Source organism: Salmo salar, chromosome 15 (assembly GCF_965601325.2).
Source record: "Salmo salar chromosome 15, fSalSal1, whole genome shotgun sequence".
NCBI classification, from domain to species: domain Eukaryota; kingdom Metazoa; phylum Chordata; class Actinopteri; order Salmoniformes; family Salmonidae; genus Salmo; species Salmo salar.
Genome location: NC_138305.1, coordinates 44,546,466 through 44,563,478, shown reverse-complemented (window position 1 = coordinate 44,563,478; position 17,013 = coordinate 44,546,466). Strand labels below are relative to the sequence as shown.

Genomic DNA, 17,013 nt, shown 5'->3' with positions numbered 1-17,013 from the left:
TGCTTGAAAGTTACAGTGATAGAGGCAAGGTGTACTGAACAAAGGTACACAGAATACTTTTTATTTCTGCAAAGCCTTAGAACAAACAACCAGACAAGGAGCAGCAGATGTGTCTTACTCGGAGTAGTAGTGACGTTAGCTGGTGTGTTAGTAGTAGTAGTGACGTTAGCTGGTGTGTTAGTAGTAGTAGTAGTGACGTTAGCTGGTGTGTTAGTAGTAGTAGTAGTGACGTTAGCTGGTGTGTTAGTAGTAGTAGTGACGTTAGCTGGTGTGTTAGTAGTAGTAGTGACGTTAGCTGGTGTGTTAGTAGTAGTAGTGACGTTAGCTGGTGTGTTAGTAGTAGTAGTGACGTTAGCTGGTGTGTTAGTAGTAGTAGTGACGTTAGCTGGTGTGTTAGTAGTAGTAGTGACGTTAGCTGGTGTGTTAGTAGTAGTAGTGACGTTAGCTGGTGTGTTAGTAGTAGTAGTGACGTTAGCTGGTGTGTTAGTAGTAGTAGTGACGTTAGCTGGTGTGTTAGTAGTAGTAGTGACGTTAGCTGGTGTGTTAGTAGTAGTAGTGACGTTAGCTGGTGTGTTAGTAGTAGTAGTGACGTTAGCTGGTGTGTTAGTAGTAGTAGTGACGTTAGCTGGTGTGTTAGTAGTAGTAGTGACGTTAGCTGGTGTGTTAGTAGTAGTAGTGACGTTAGCTGGTGTGTTAGTAGTAGTAGTGACGTTAGCTGGTGTGTTAGTAGTAGTAGTGACGTTAGCTGGTGTGTTAGTAGTAGTAGTAGTGACGTTAGCTGGTGTGTTAGTAGTAGTAGTGACGTTAGCTGGTGTGTTAGTAGTAGTAGTGACGTTAGCTGGTGTGTTAGTAGTAGTAGTGACGTTAGCTGGTGTGTTAGTAGTAGTAGTGACGTTAGCTGGTGTGTTAGTAGTAGTAGTAGTGACGTTAGCTGGTGTGTTAGTAGTAGTAGTAGTGACGTTAGCTGGTGTGTTAGTAGTAGTAGTGACGTTAGCTGGTGTGTTAGTAGTAGTAGTGACGTTAGCTGGTGTGTTAGTAGTAGTAGTGACGTTAGCTGGTGTGTTAGTAGTAGTAGTGACGTTAGCTGGTGTGTTAGTAGTAGTATTGACGTTAGCTGGTGTGTTAGTAGTAGTAGTGACGTTAGCTGGTGTGTTAGTAGTAGTAGTGACGTTAGCTGGTGTGTTAGTAGTAGTAGTGACGTTAGCTGGTGTGTTAGTAGTAGTAGTAGTGACGTTAGCTGGTGTGTTAGTAGTAGTGGTAGTGACGTTAGCTGGTGTGTTAGTAGTAGTAGTGACGTTAGCTGGTGTGTTAGTAGTAGTAGTGACGTTAGCTGGTGTGTTAGTAGTAGTAGTGACGTTAGCTGGTGTGTTAGTAGTAGTAGTGACGTTAGCTGGTGTGTTAGTAGTAGTAGTAGTGACGTTAGCTGGTGTGTTAGTAGTAATAGTGACGTTAGCTGGTGTGTTAGTACTAGTAGTGACGTTAGCTGGTGTGTTAGTAGTAGTAGTGACGTTAGCTGGTGTGTTAGTAGTAGTAGTGACGTTAGCTGGTGTGTTAGTAGTAGTAGTGACGTTAGCTGGTGTGTTAGTAGTAGTAGTGACGTTAGCTGGTGTGTTAGTAGTAGTAATGACGTTAGCTGGTGTGTTAGTAGTAGTAGTGACGTTAGCTGGTGTGTTAGTAGTAGTAGTGACGTTAGCTGGTGTGTTAGTAGTAGTAGTAGTGACGTTAGCTGGTGTGTTAGTAGTAGTAGTAGTGACGTTAGCTGGTGTGTTAGTAGTAGTAGTAGTGACGTTAGCTGGTGTGTTAGTAGTAGTAGTAGTGACGTTAGCTGGTGTGTTAGTAGTAGTAGTGACGTTAGCTGGTGTGTTAGTAGTAGTAGTGACGTTAGCTGGTGTGTTAGTAGTAGTAGTAGTGATGTTAGCTGGTGTGTTAGTAGTAGTAGTGACGTTAGCTGGTGTGTTAGTAGTAGTAGTAGTGACGTTAGCTGGTGTGTTAGTAGTAGTAGTGACGTTAGCTGGTGTGTTAGTAGTAGTAGTGACGTTAGCTGGTGTGTTAGTAGTAGTAGTGACGTTAGCTGGTGTGTTAGTAGTAGTAGTGATGTTAGCTGGTGTGTTAGTAGTAGTAGTGACGTTAGCTGGTGTGTTAGTAGTAGTAATGACGTTAGCTGGTGTGTTAGTAGTAGTAGTGACGTTAGCTGGTGTGTTAGTAGTAGTAGTGACGTTAGCTGGTGTGTTAGTAGTAGTAGGTGACGTTAGCTGGTGTGTTAGTAGTAGTAGTAGTGACGTTAGCTGGTGTGTTAGTAGTAGTAGTAGTGACGTTAGCTGGTGTGTTAGTAGTAGTAGTGACGTTAGCTGGTGTGTTAGTAGTAGTAGTGACGTTAGCTGGTGTGTTAGTAGTAGTAGTAGTGATGTTAGCTGGTGTGTTAGTAGTAGTAGTGACGTTAGCTGGTGTGTTAGTAGTAGTAGTAGTGACGTTAGCTGGTGTGTTAGTAGTAGTAGTGACGTTAGCTGGTGTGTTAGTAGTAGTAGTGACGTTAGCTGGTGTGTTAGTAGTAGTAGTGATGTTAGCTGGTGTGTTAGTAGTAGTAGTGACGTTAGCTGGTGTGTTAGTAGTAGTAGTGACGTTAGCTGGTGTGTTAGTAGTAGTAAGGGATAATAGGGGAGGATTTGTCACTGTTCATAAGAGTAAGGGATAGAAAATGAAATTCATAATTAAGAGAGACACATTTGAGACAAAAGGGAACAAAATAGACAGTTGATATTGAATTTTCCCCAATCAGTCCTTAGTCACTAACAGGCAAAAAAGGAAAGTGGGCTGTCTTACCATGCACTGTGTTGTTAGTGGTAGGTGAGTTAGTCGTAGCTGGGTTTGAAACAAAAGTAGTAGCAGAAGCTGTCGGTGCTGGAAAATTGTCAAAAGAATTGTTAAAAAAGAAAATGGAAGGCAATAACAGCAAAACACACTATACAGGGCTACTATAGGTGTTTTCAAAATGTCAAGAACCACTTAGACAGTATTCACTGCTGAGTCCATTGTTAAAAGGAAGCTACATGGAAAAACATACTCCCACTGAGAAGCCATGACAATTGCTTTCCCAGCTTAATCCAAAGTTCCAAGTTGGTCAAGGATAGCACTGCTTTCAAACCCATGCCCGACACATAAAGAAACCTGCCACAAGCCGAGTACAAAACAAGAAAAAACAAATAGACATCTTACCATTGGTTGTGCTGTAGAATAGAGTTGTGTTAGTAGCGGCTGCTGCAGATGGGATAACGGTTTGAGTAACTGGTGACAAGGACAGCAAATGTGAACTAAATTGTTTGAAAGAGTGAAATGAACACACACACACAAACAATAAGCAATGCGCTAGAGAGTATGCATGGGGTTATATGGGTCAATACGTGGCCATGCCATTTGCAACATCACTGGGAAGATCTCTCATCTTTACCTTTTTTCCTGAAAGTAAATGACAATGTAGTGACTGTCAAATGTCATGTGTTTGCTAAATGTTCTAAGAAATCAGACTAAACTACGTAGACATATTATATGGATGTACCATATTGAAGTGTTTATAAAGGTCTTATAAGTAACACATTCCGAAAAATGCAATTTGCACTATAACTATAATCAGATACAATTTGCATAAACTGCGATCAGTTCCATTGGGAGAGATACCTTACCAGTGGTTGTGCTGGGTAATGTTGGAACATTAGTTCCTGCAGTAGTGGTCGGGGTAGTGGTTTGAACTGGTGACATTTACAGCACAAGACAGCAAAAGGAGGGTATAATAACAAAGTGGTTAATGGTTGAGGCTCTCATCTCTTAGAGGGAAAATAATGTTGAGAAGTAAAGATGGCCTTACCAGTTGTTGAGCTGGAAGTTAGAGGCATGCTAGTAGTTGTGGCAGATGAAGTGGTAGCAGAGAGAACTGGTGATGGACAGCAGACAGTATGAGATGAATAAAGGATGGTGAAGTATTGAGAGCTGAGGTTGAGATCATAGACGTAGATGGGTATGAGTTGGCCATTTAAAAAAATATATTTACCCTTTATTTAATAACTAGGCAAGTCAGTTAAAAACAAATTCATATTTACAATGACGGCCTACACCGGCCAAACTAGGACGGCGCTGAGCCAATTGTGCGCCGCCCTACGGGATTTCCCAATCACGGCTGGATGTGATACAGCCTGAGGACAGGACAGTTACATTTGACTGTCACATGAACCATTGTACTCTGTTTTGGATAGGAGATAACCAACACTCTTAGAAAAAAGGGTTCCAAAAGGGTTATTTGACTGTCCCCACAGGAGAACCATTTTTGGTTCCAGGTAGAACTCTTTTGGGTTCCATGTAGAACCATCTGTGGAAAGGGTTCTACATGTAACCCAAAAGGGTTCTTCCTGGAACCAAAAGGGTTCTACCTGAAACCAAAAAGGGTTCTTCAAAGGGTTCTCCTATGGGGACAGCCGAAGAACCCTTTTTGGTTCTAAATACCACCTTATCTTCCAAGAGTATAGCGTGAGTTAAATCAATGTTGTTCAACCATCCAATTGACGTCATGTCTAAATATATCATGTCTAAATATATATAGTCAATATATAGTGGCTTCAAACTTAAAAGGGAAAACCCAGGACCTTGGTTGCATTACTTCAAGGAAGGGTCAGATAAGAAAAAGATGGAGATGAAATGTCTCCTGCATCAAACCCATTAGGTAGGAAGTACAGCAGTAGAGGACAGGCTCATTGTAATGGCAGCAATGGTATTTTTTGGAACGGAGTCAAACCTGTTGTTTCCATATGTTTGATGTGTTTGATACCGTTCCATTTATTCATTCCAGACATTACAATGAGCCTGCCCTCCTATAGCTCCTCCCACAAGCATCCTCTGAAGTACAGTATCAGAGACATGGTGTTTACCTACTGCATGGCCTGCAACCCACCAAACTGCCAAATAACTCAAACACAGCTGTTCTTCATGTCTTCATCTTCCATGTTTAATAAGTGGCTTCCCTCATTACAGAATCATACTTGCTAAAACTGGTGGCTGCTTTTCACAAATCTTTATTTATTTGGGCTGGGAAATTCATTTCATTTCAGAAATTAACCAAGCGTTTCATATGAGCCATTGACAGTTAATCAAATCATAAACTTCCTTTATCAACACATTTTCTTAGATTAGATAGAAGTTTATGTGAATGCACCTCCATTCCTCAAACAGTGGATTCAGTATTATGAGGGTTTAACAGATTGGAATTGGCTGTGCGATATTTGAGAGGGAACCATGAGAGCAATCACAGAGACTTTGGGATAAGACCTAAATCTCTCTAGTTTAAAGGGCCACATGTAAATATCCCCTAAGTCAGTCAGTGGACATTTTACATATTGATTAAAACAGGGGTGATCCATCAGCTGCAAACTGCATTAAAGCTAGAGTCCTTAATTAAAACAATAACAAAGCCATCAACCCGCCTCTGTATTGGTAAAAAGCTGAGGGATGGGCCTGGAGAAATGTAATCACTCTCAAATTCATAGACAGAGCTATAAATGCAAGGACTGATTATCCATGACATCAAGATTATAGTTTCAACCATGTTTTGGGGCTACACAGTGTTTACATTTACGTTGTTTACAAACATTGGAGTACAATAAGCTTACATTTTGGATTCTGATGGCATACGATAGTTGAGGCATTTCTAAGTTATTTTCTTCAAGAATCAATGGGTCTGTATCATTCATTTATACGTCCAAAAAAGTCCAAACTAAGGATTCTACCTTTAAGTAGATCATATTGGCTTACCTTCATAACAACAGGCTGAAAATAACATGTGCTCTTTACAAACAATGTGAAGGAGGGATGGATGCTTACCGTGGGTTGTTGAATTAGTAGAAATCATGTTAGTGGTGACAATGGATGAGCTGGTAGGAGTTAATGTTGCTGGTTGCAGGGATGTATGGAGAAAGGTTACATATGCATTAATTGAATGTAAAGTGAGACAACACAAATGCACCATCCACCAGCCACAAAAGATGACTGATGGCGCAACGAAGCATAGCATAAGGAATATAAATACAAATATGCAGAGAAATCTTGTACAGTTGTGTAATGCAGTAGCTTTAGAAGCGATGATTAGCACGCCTATGAAAGACAGTTTTAATATTTACTCAGTAAACATACGGTTTCTACCAGGATAGGATCAACAGGTTTATAGTTGAAAGTTATTTCTTCTGTGAAACATACACAAAGTCAGGGGTCCCCAATTACATTCAGCCGTAGGGCGATTTTTCCTTGAGCAGATGGTCGGGGGGCTGGAACATAGTTATAAATCATTTGTACACTGCAAATTGACCGCAAGAATCTCAATCAGATATAGTATTTGAGAAAAACAGAATCATATCAAACCTTGATTACATTGGGATACGATCGCATGTCTCTATTTATGCATGTGAATTCTTGGACAGATTTCTTAAATTAAAATCACGTTGAGCTCATTTCCTGGTGATTTTACAGTCTTTTATGACCAAATATTTATATATTCTTTTCTTCAGAAAACTTGGCGGGCCGAATAATAAAATCACCAGCTGCCAATAGAGAAACCCTGCATTAAGCCATCACAAGCCATGGACGCCATCCTTTGATGGGCTTCATCCTAGTCTCATTTATTTTCATCCAATCACCTTGTTGAATCTCCAGCACAGTGCTACAGGTGTTTCTTATAAGCAAAATATATGAGAGTTGACCTTCGAATAAATGCACCATAGACAGAGCTTAATAGATTTGCTCACAGCATGAGAACTGACATTTTGGAAAGTGTCGCTTGTAAGTCAACATTTAGCTGTGGCTGATGTCTATGGGAAGGAGAGGCCATATTAGCCCTGCATCGTCTTATCCAGAACATGGGGTCAAACTGGACAGGAACACTCATTTTAATGTGATTCCACAGAGGCTCCAGAAAATTACGTCATAATCTGCATTGACTCGATACCGTGGCCATCAATGCAAAGTGACATAGAAAGAGTGAAGTACTGTGTGCTGGCAGGATGTAAATACGTTAAAAAAAAACAAGCTGAATAAAACATAACAGGGAGCTTACACACAAACATGTGGAAGAAGGGTCAAATGGTATGTCTGTAAGTATGTTAATCAATATTTAATCACATTTAATAATTGATATTGTGTGATGCTTGATAATCATTGTACTGTCTGTTGTAAATGATTGACATGTGTAACAGTCGTTGGTTTCCTACCTGGGCAGTCCAGTCCAGGAGAGGAACAGCTGGTGGTGTGTGATGTATAGATGGGTACAGAGGTACCTTCAAAGTGGATTGGAAATAAACATGTTAAATCACCATAATCAACAATATTTCCTATGGTGAGTGATTAAAAAGAACACAAACAAGTTTATGCATTATTATGTTAATTTCAGTACAGTCCCACACATTATAAATTCATCAAACTTTTATATTTGGCATGACTTCGGGCTGGGTATTAAGCACCGCCATTGTAAAAAGATTGACAGTTTCCCAGCAGCCGCTCAGCTCAGCTAGCTACATGCTCTCAGGCAGGTATGGGACCCAGAATTGTCAATAAATAATCAGAATGATCTGCCATATAAATGTTGGAATTTCATAAGCCTAAATACTTATCATCTTGTTGAAAAGGGCGAGGAGTTTGATATTTTCCTCACTGTTCTGTAGCTGTGCCCAGTCCAACTGCCAACACTTCCTCTCTTGTATAAAATATGCACCACTTTGTGATATAGGGATGATGCTGATTTGCTTGCACCCCTCGCATATTTTCTAACGTTGTTAAACAGAAGAGTGATTAGAGGAGAACACAGCGAGACAGACCCACCTGGACTTGATGGACATGGCTAATCAATATGGTAATCGCTGGCAATAAAAAGTAATCACATGTCAGAGGAGAGCGAGGCCATGTTTAATATCAGTTAGTGTATGTGAGTTGTCATTATTGACACTGTCCTATGGTCCACTGACACATCGTTCTGGTGGCTGGTGGATTCCAATAATCAGTCTTCAACAATTACCTCATGCACTGCTGAGTCCACATAGATGTGAAACATCAGAAACGACTATCTTGTCACTCCCAGGCCAGTACCCATCATTCCCACTCAAAAAGCCTTGTGCCTTAGGTGATGTGGATGAATGGCTAGTGCTATTCCATATATCTAGACTAGTAGACCAACAAGAGTAAACAACCCCATCGTGCCTGGGCCAGGACTGTGAGGACTCAGTGAATAGTGGATCTCTGACAGAGTTTAGCCGTGCAGACATTCACTCCTCCACTGACCTTACAGAGAGATGAAAGAAGGCCCAAAGAGCTTCCCTGGGGCCAGTCCTCTTCACAAGCCTGATAATTAGCCCAGAGCTAGATGACACCAGACAGACTACAGCTACAGCCTCGTGTGCCACACACTGTTGGCCAACCAGACTACCTACCAGACTACCAACCAGACTACCAACCAGACTACCAATCAGACTACCTACCAGACTACCTACCAGACTACCAACCAGACTACCTAACAGACTACCTACCAGACTACCAACCAGACTACCTACCAGACTACCTACCAGACTACCAACCAGACTACCTACCAGACTACCAACCAGACTACCAACCAGACTACCTACCAGACTACCTACCAGACTACAAACCAGACTACCTACCAGACTACCAACCAGACTACCAACCAGACTACCAATCAGACTACCTACCAGACTACCTACCAGACTACCAACCAGACTACCTACCAGACTACCTACCAGACTACCTACCAGACTACCAACCAGACTACCTAACAGACTACCTACCAGACTACCTTCCAGGCTACCAACCAGACTACCAATCAAACTACCTACCAGACTACCTACCGGACTACCTACCAGACTACCAAGCAGACTACCAACCAGACTACCTACCAGACTACCAACCAGACTACCTACCAGACTACCAATCAGACTACCTACCAGACTACCAACCAGACTACCTACCAGACTACCTACCAGACTACCAACCAGACTACCTAACAGACTACCTACCAGACTACCTACCAGACTACCTACCAGACTACCAATCAGACTACCTACCAGACTACCAACCAGACTACCAACCAGACTACCTACCAGACTACCAACCAGACTACCAACCAGACTACCAATCAGACTACCTACCAGACTACCAACCAGACTACCTACCAGACTACCAACCAGACTACCAACCAGACTACCTACCAGACTACCTACCAGACTACCAACCAGACTACCTACCAGACTACCTTCCAGGCTACCTTCCAGGCTACCAATCAAACTACCTACCAGACTACCTACCGGACTACCTACCAGACTACCAACCAGACTACCAACCAGACTACCTACCAGACTACCAACCAGACTACCTACCAGACTACCAACCAGACTACCTACCAGACTACCAACCAGACTACCAATCAGACTACCTACCAGACTACCTACCAGACTACCAACCAGACTACCTAACAGACTACCTACCAGACTACCAACCAGACTACCTACCAGACTACCTACCAGACTACCAACCAGACTACCTACCAGACTACCTACCAGACTACCAACCAGACTACCAACCAGACTACCTAACAGACTACCTACCAGACTACCTACCAGACTACCTACCAGACTACCTACCAGACTACCAACCAGACTACCTACCAGACTACCTAACAGACTACCAACCAGACTACCTAACAGACTACCTACCAGACTACCTTCCAGGCTACCAACCAGACTACCAATCAAACTACCAATCAAACTACCTACCAGACTACCTACCGGACTACCTACCAGACTACCAACCAGACTACCAACCAGACTACCTACTAGACTACCAACCAGGCTACCAACCAGACTACCAATCAAACTACCTACCAGACTACCAACCAGACTACCAACCAGACTACCAATCAGACTACCAAACTACCAATCAGATTATCTACCAGGCTACAAACCAGACTACCAACCAGGCTACCAACCAGACTACCAATCAAACTACCTACCAGACTACCAACCAGACTACCAACCAGACTACCAATCAGACTACCAAACTACCAATCAGATTATCTACCAGGCTACAAACCAGACTACCAACCAGGCTACCAACCAGACTACCAATCAAACTACCTACCAGACTACCAACCAGACTACCAACCAGACTACCAATCAGACTACCAAACTACCAATCAGATTATCTACCAGGCTACAAACCAGACTACCTACCAGAGTACCAACCAGACTACCTACCAGACTACCAACCAGACTACCAATCAAACTACCTACCAGACTACCTAAGGTTTGGGCCCCTCAGCCTCCTGACAACATCGTTGGCTCAGCTGTGGATCAGTGTACATGTGGTTTGGTTGTTACATCTTAGTTCCTAAGAAGTCTCTGTCTGCTCTGTAAGCATGGGGTCTTTAATGTGCTTCCTGCATTAGAAGCCCTGGACAGACGAGCCTGGCAGATACATTGCTGTTATTCAAAGCAGGGACAGACTCGCATCATGCAGAGTCTCATTTTGTCACAACACAAAGTCTGGGAGCAGAAAAATAACTTAGAACTTTACCTAGAACTTTACTTGGTTGATCTTGAGTTGAGGCTTTCAATGTATGACGCAAGACTAATAGTCATCTATCTGTGTATAGATTTGGCATATTGACTGAAGATGACTCAAACTGGGACCTGATTTATCATTGACATGTTACGTCCAGAGTCTAGGTAGAAAGTTCCTCCATAATATAACTAACGCAACCCTCTGTTTCCTGGAACCATTAGTTTAAATGCTATATTAGTTAACACCGTATTTCACATGCATCATTTCCCATGGCACTAAGCACTCAAGCAAGCAACTTTCACAAAGCAATCAAGTTGTTAGCAGCACACTCACCACTAGATGGAACAGCTGTTGTTAAGTGTATGCAATGTGGGAAACAGACTGTAAAGAGAAAACTTGACATGAGTAGGTATCACAACAGTCAGCCATGGGCATTTAATTAGCAGCAGCTGCATCAGCCAGTGACATGGAAACAAACTCCTGTGGGCAAAGCAAAGCATTTGTTGTCTTAATAAGTGAATTAACATTTAATAATCTAATGGACCACAATGCAACATGGAGGTGTGTTTATGTAAAGACAAACAAGGACACAAGGACATATAAATATATACCAGAGGTGATATACTTCTGAACAACAGTATATTGTCTACCCTACTCCTCTTCTAAATAGTGTGCAGTACAGTAGAGCTAGAGTCTATCTGTTTTAACATCTGGTATGTATGATTCTGAACTGGAGCAGCAGCAGAGATCTTAACTCAAACTGCAGTGTGGTGGGTTATGAAATGTAGAAACATTGCTCGGAGTACAAAAGGGAGAGTTGGTTGTTCCAGATCATCCACACCCATGAGCAGTTTCAAGACTAACACAAGAGTTAGAGGAATGTTCAGAGAGACAGACATCTTTCTCTGTGCACCTCTGTGAAACGGAGAGCTTAGCGTTGGGAAGGGAACTCCTACAATTTGATCTTAAAAGTCCTCTGAGCTGAACTCTTTTTCACAGACTCTCAGGCCCAAGCTGTAGCCGAGCAGATAGTGTTTCAGGAATGGGGCTAAGTAAAAAGAGTTTCCTCAGCCATGGGGCCTGTGTGTGTGTTCTGTGAGACTCATAACGGGTAGGAGAAATGCATGATTCTGCACTTCGTACTTTCCACAGCTAAACCACACACAGCACCATTCTCTAGTGGGCACCGGGCGATCGGCAGACATTTCCTGACAGCCCTGGCTCCTTCGCTGTGGCTACGCTCCTATCGCTACAAACAGAATCCTAATACTTTCAAAGGTAGAGACATGGAGCATATCTTTGTCCTGCTGCTGCTGCTTTCATCTTCCTTAGCAGTTCGGATAACACTGGACTGTTTGAGTTACTTAGGATTTAGGCTCTCTCATAACTAGTATATCACTTGGAATAATATTGCATGAACTGTTACTAATGAACCAGGAAATTGTCCCGATAACAATATATAGACTTCTGTCAGTCAAACACTTTTGAAGTTCTGCTGACTGGAAACCAGTCATCATAAATAGAACATACCAGTGTGCAAAGGATGTGACTATATTTGGATACTCACTGCAGCTCAGTGTTCTGTCCGTCTGTGCCAGTGAAGAGGGGATGTCCCAGAAGCTGTTGTCCCAGTCGATGACGTTGCCAACGGCGTCACAGGTGAGGGCGGCCAACTGTGTCCTGCTCATGGCGCTATCCCATAGGCGGAAGTTATAGATGCTCCCATCGAAGCTATTCTTACCCCCCAGCCTGAAAAGGCCCCCGGCCCCCACCAAGCGCCCACTTGTGTTAGAGCAGGTCTTGGTCCGGTAGTTGCTGTTGTAGTAAAGGGCCACCTTGCCTGTGGTGGAGGCCCATGTGAGACAGAATGGCTTCATGGTGGAGGTGAAGTCCGAGGGATTGAGGATAGAGTCTACCAGACATGTCTCGTTACTCATGACCAGTGCCATTCCATCCTGGTTCATTCCGAAACTTAGGGCTTCATCACCACTGCTGTCCTCTAGCCGGGTGTAAGAGAAGATGGTTTCCTTGTTCTTTTGGTTGGAGCGGGCTACCTCAAAGCACACGGTGAACTGCTGAATGGTCGGTATGGTCACTGAATTGGAGACCTTGACCACTTTGCCATTGCCGTTTGGCAACATGACCTTCTGATTCCTCAGCGCCACGGCAACTACAGCACACAAGTAGAAAGAAGAGCATTAGAGAACAAAGTGTTTTCACCTCCAGGCCTAATTAAACTGCGGAATCAACCGATCACAATCATTCTTCCTGCGGGGCAGAGCTTCCTACAATACAAGAGTAAAAGAAATTCAACCTGCCTCATCAAGTCATAAACTAATCATTAAGCCTTTGATCAGTTTAATCGGTTTTGTTAGTGCTGGGCTGGAACAAAAGCCAGCACTGTGGGTCTCGTGGATTGAAGTTGAGAACCACTGCATTAGATGACTGTCAGATGTTCAGTAGAACCAGGGGCTCTAAATTGTACAGAACATCTTGTCTGAATAACGACACAACTAATAATCCATATGTGTAGGTAAACTCACCATTTACCTGACTAATGCCGGCCATTACTGCTATTCAGTCATACTCTGACTTTTGAATGCTTAAAGGCTAATTCATTGACTGATGAGTGTGGGAGAATAAACGTTCATGTGAGGCACTGTATAAATTACTACATCTAAATGATAGGCTAACCAATTGAATAATCTTCATGTGTCACTCTCCTACTGTCTGTCGTTATTCACTTTTCTTCATTTAATGAGGCACCATTTCCACATCATCGTTATATGACTGCATAGTGTTCCACAGCCCAGAGGATGAACAGTGCCAGTTAGGCAGGTGACATCTCAGGCCTTCCTCTTATCACTAAGATTAAATGTCAACTATCACTCCACATTTCCCATTCCCACCAATAAATGAGGTTTTTCAGGAAGAAAAAGTTTTTTTCTGTTCCTTTTAAAATGTACTGTACGCTCATTTCATACTTTCTGACACGTTTCATTTTAATGAAGCTCTGGTTTGTTGCTGTTGGCCATCCCCACTGCCAGAGTGACAGCCAATTTGGAATGGAAAAACTCAGCTTTGAATGTGGTATCAGGATTTGACACAGTTGAGAGGCCCTTTTGATAGATCCTGCAGGGCTCTGTTTGTGTTGTTGATCTCCGATCTGCTTTGCGAGCCGTACGGAAGGGCCAGGGCTTACTGTGACACCGTCATATGATTCCAGGGCTCCAGGCAGGACGTTGGGCTGCTAACAGATTGAAAGCCAAGTTCAATAGGTTGCCTGCCGGTTGGGATATCACCTTGAGTTTAAACCCAATAGGAGCTTAGACCACAAGACTGATGAATGTGGGAGAATAAAGGCTCATGTGATGCACTGTATGAATTATTCAATTTAAATGATAGACGCTGACAACTCTAGCTCATCTGACAGCCATGCGTTAAATTGATACCCAATGCTTGAGGACGGCGAAGGAGCCAACCAGAACCAAGCACGGTGAAAACCTCCCAAAGCAAGTTTTCCTTGGCCTCCTTGGCCTCCCTGGTGTTTCACAGCAACAGAAAGATTGCTTGCATATTGCAAAGCATACCATGTTCCAACTTGACTGGCTGAAATGTTTTGTCCTGTGGTCTCTCACAGTAAAATTGGTCTCCAGAATTTTGTGAAAATGTTTTAAATAATGTGAAGGCATTGAATAGCTACGGCACCAGTCCCTGACACTTGATTCGCACTTGGACTCGATGTAAATCGGAGGTTCTGTTCAAGCTGGGAGTGATTTTGATGGACTAGTGCTCTTTAAAAGGTTACTGGGGGGGGGGGGGGGGGGGCTGTAAGTGAATACACTTACTGTAACTCTTTGATGTGCAGGGTTTACATGTGGTGCCTAGATAAAGGCTGGGACTAAGATTCTATAAACGGAACATACACCATTTATAGGCTATACACTATAAAACAATCAATGTTATTAGATATCCTATATATATTGAGAATACAACATTTGAGTTATTAGCGCTAGTGTGTTTAGTATAATGGATGGAAGACATGTTTGTCCTAAGCCATGTTGTTGCTGTTTGGTTAGCATAATGGATGGAAGACATGTTTGTCCTAAGCCATGTTGTTGCTGTTTGGTTAGCATAATGGATGGAAGACATGTTTGTCCTAAGCCATGTTGTTGCTGTTTGGTTAGCATAATGGATGGAAGACATGTTTGTCCTAAGCCATGTTGTTGCTGTTTGGTTAGTATAGTGACGGAGATGTTTGATGCTTGTGTTATGTGAAATTCCTCTAAAATGACACGGGGAATTACTTAAAAATACCTGAAGCTTACTGTAATAGAGCATGGCTAAACACTAACATGTAAACTACCATGTTCAAAATAGAAAATAAAATGTAATGTAAAAACATTCCAACTATAAACACAAGAAGAATCATAATAACAATAATAACCATAATAAACATAAAAATCATAATCATTCAAATATACCTGTAAAAATGTGCCCGCTTTAAAACATACCTTGCCTGTAACTGACATTGAATCCTTTCTTTTGGACGCTAAAGTCTGAGTTAAATGACATCTCCATCACATTGCCGGTGGAGTTTAGTGTCAGTCCGTTGGCTGTCAAGCCACAAAATTTCATATCTTGGTTTCCGGTGTTGACAATGACGCGGTCATAGATGCACCCCAGGGCCTCCTCGAGATCAAAGTCGAAGAAGGTTATTTGCACAATGAATCCAGCCGGGGCCTGCAGAGTCCACTTGCAGGCCTGACTTTTGGGGTACACTTGGGGGTAGCAGGGGGAGGTAAAGGTACCCTGGGAGTCCGTGAGCACCACAACGCAGTTGGAGTTACTACAGCTCAACACTGCTGAAGCAAAACATGGACATGTTGTCACAACTATACCCCAGAACCAGGGAGTACAGGAAGACACCAGGAGACACCAGGGGACACCAGGACAGGACAGGACAGGTAAGGCAGTGGAGGAGGAGTCAGGTCAGTAGTGCAACAGTGCAAGGCCAGTGCAAGACCAAGGTCAGAGGTCAGAGAGACTGTGTTAGTGGACCAATAGAGTCAGACAACAGGGACCATCTCAAGTTTAGACTTACAGGAGATTTAGATTAGGAGTAGCAAAGAGTCAAGTGTCAGTCAGTGAAAAAAGGCACTAATACTACTTCTGCAGTTGAAAAATATGTGTTGAGATAATAAAATACCATAGCTATGATTTAAAGGTCACCTAAAAACTATGCACAGATAAAAATGTTAATGGGCTGAAAAGAAACCTTCACTCAGAAAACAATGACTTATGTTCATCCAGGGCAGGCTAATGTGTGAGCCAAAACCACAGCAAACACTGGCAGAAACATTTGAGAAAAATACCACTGCAAAGCAACGCAAATTTGTCAAGTGCCATTCTTGATCGGCATTCAACACAAGTTACAAGACCGTCTATTTTATTTCGCATAAATAAACATTAAATGTGAATAGTAATGAGAGCGGTCTGCAGACATCTAAACATAGGCTCAACTGAAACAAGTACTGTGCGTAGCTAGTACAATCAGAAGACACTCAAAGTCGGCATAATGATGGGATCCCTTTCAGAATCGTTCAAAGTCATTTAACACGGTTATGTAATACAGTCTTCTAGAACTGTAATAAGACAGAATTAAATACAGCAATCTCAATATGGCCAGTAATCGTGTTTGTCTCTTCTCCATTAGCTTATTGATCCAACTTTTTAACTTGATTGTGAGCAACAGTGCATCTTCTGTAAGTCTTTCTCTATGAAATTTCAGGAACATTTATATTACAATTCAAAAGCCAAAGCCTGGATAACACCCATACAATGGAAATCAGCAGTTGTTATGTTGGGTGTTTTCGTTTACTTGCCTAACTCTCTGATCCTGGATCCTGATGCCTTACAGGCAGGAGCCATGTTACCTTTGGGGTGTGATTTCTCTGCAAACTGAATCAAATCAGGTATTAGGAAACCTGGAAGGCAACAATCCAGAGAATTCTACCCTTGGAGAGGGTCGAGGGAACAGTAAGAGCAAATTATCCACCGGCAAAAAAGACTACCAAAACCATACGTTTTTGTTTATCGCCTGATTACAGTCCAGAGTTGTCGTTGCTTCAGAAAATTGACTCATTAGAAGTGTTATGTACCCCACAATGGATGACTGATGCAAGGTCAGATTACAGCCTGGTCCTACTGTGGCACTGTTATACCTGCCAACATGTGCCCTCTTCTCAGCCAAGAGGGTCAAGAGGGTCCTAAAAACTAAATCCACTCACTCAGGCCGACCAAATTACAGCTTTAAGTGGCTGTTCCTTTTCCTGGTCCAAAAACACCTATTAACGTGCATTCAGAAAGTATTCAGACCCCTTGACTTTTTCCACATTTTGTTACGTTACAGCCTTA

General features: G+C 42.5%; 1 protein-coding gene across 8 annotated transcripts in view; it reads right to left on the bottom strand.

The window, feature by feature from the left end:
- The window catches only part of LOC106571415 (adhesion G-protein coupled receptor G6-like), a 63,697-nt gene that overhangs the window by 23,258 nt on the left and 23,426 nt on the right, over window positions 1-17,013 (bottom strand). For 2 of the 8 annotated variants that reach the window (XM_082961796.1, XM_082961793.1), the window contains exons 3-10: window positions 15,111-15,458; window positions 12,164-12,766; window positions 10,930-10,977; window positions 7,242-7,307; window positions 5,863-5,931; window positions 3,860-3,925; window positions 3,678-3,743; window positions 3,214-3,282 (exon numbers count right to left, since the gene is read on the bottom strand). In XM_082961796.1, coding sequence (XP_082817922.1) covers window positions 3,214-3,282; window positions 3,678-3,743; window positions 3,860-3,925; window positions 5,863-5,931; window positions 7,242-7,307; window positions 10,930-10,977; window positions 12,164-12,766; window positions 15,111-15,458 — 1,335 coding nt within the window. The remainder of the gene's footprint in view (window positions 1-3,213; window positions 3,283-3,677; window positions 3,744-3,859; window positions 3,926-5,862; window positions 5,932-7,241; window positions 7,308-10,929; window positions 10,978-12,163; window positions 12,767-15,110; window positions 15,459-17,013) is intronic. The other 6 variants (XM_082961795.1, XM_082961801.1, XM_082961797.1 and 3 more) reach the window with 6 other exon arrangements.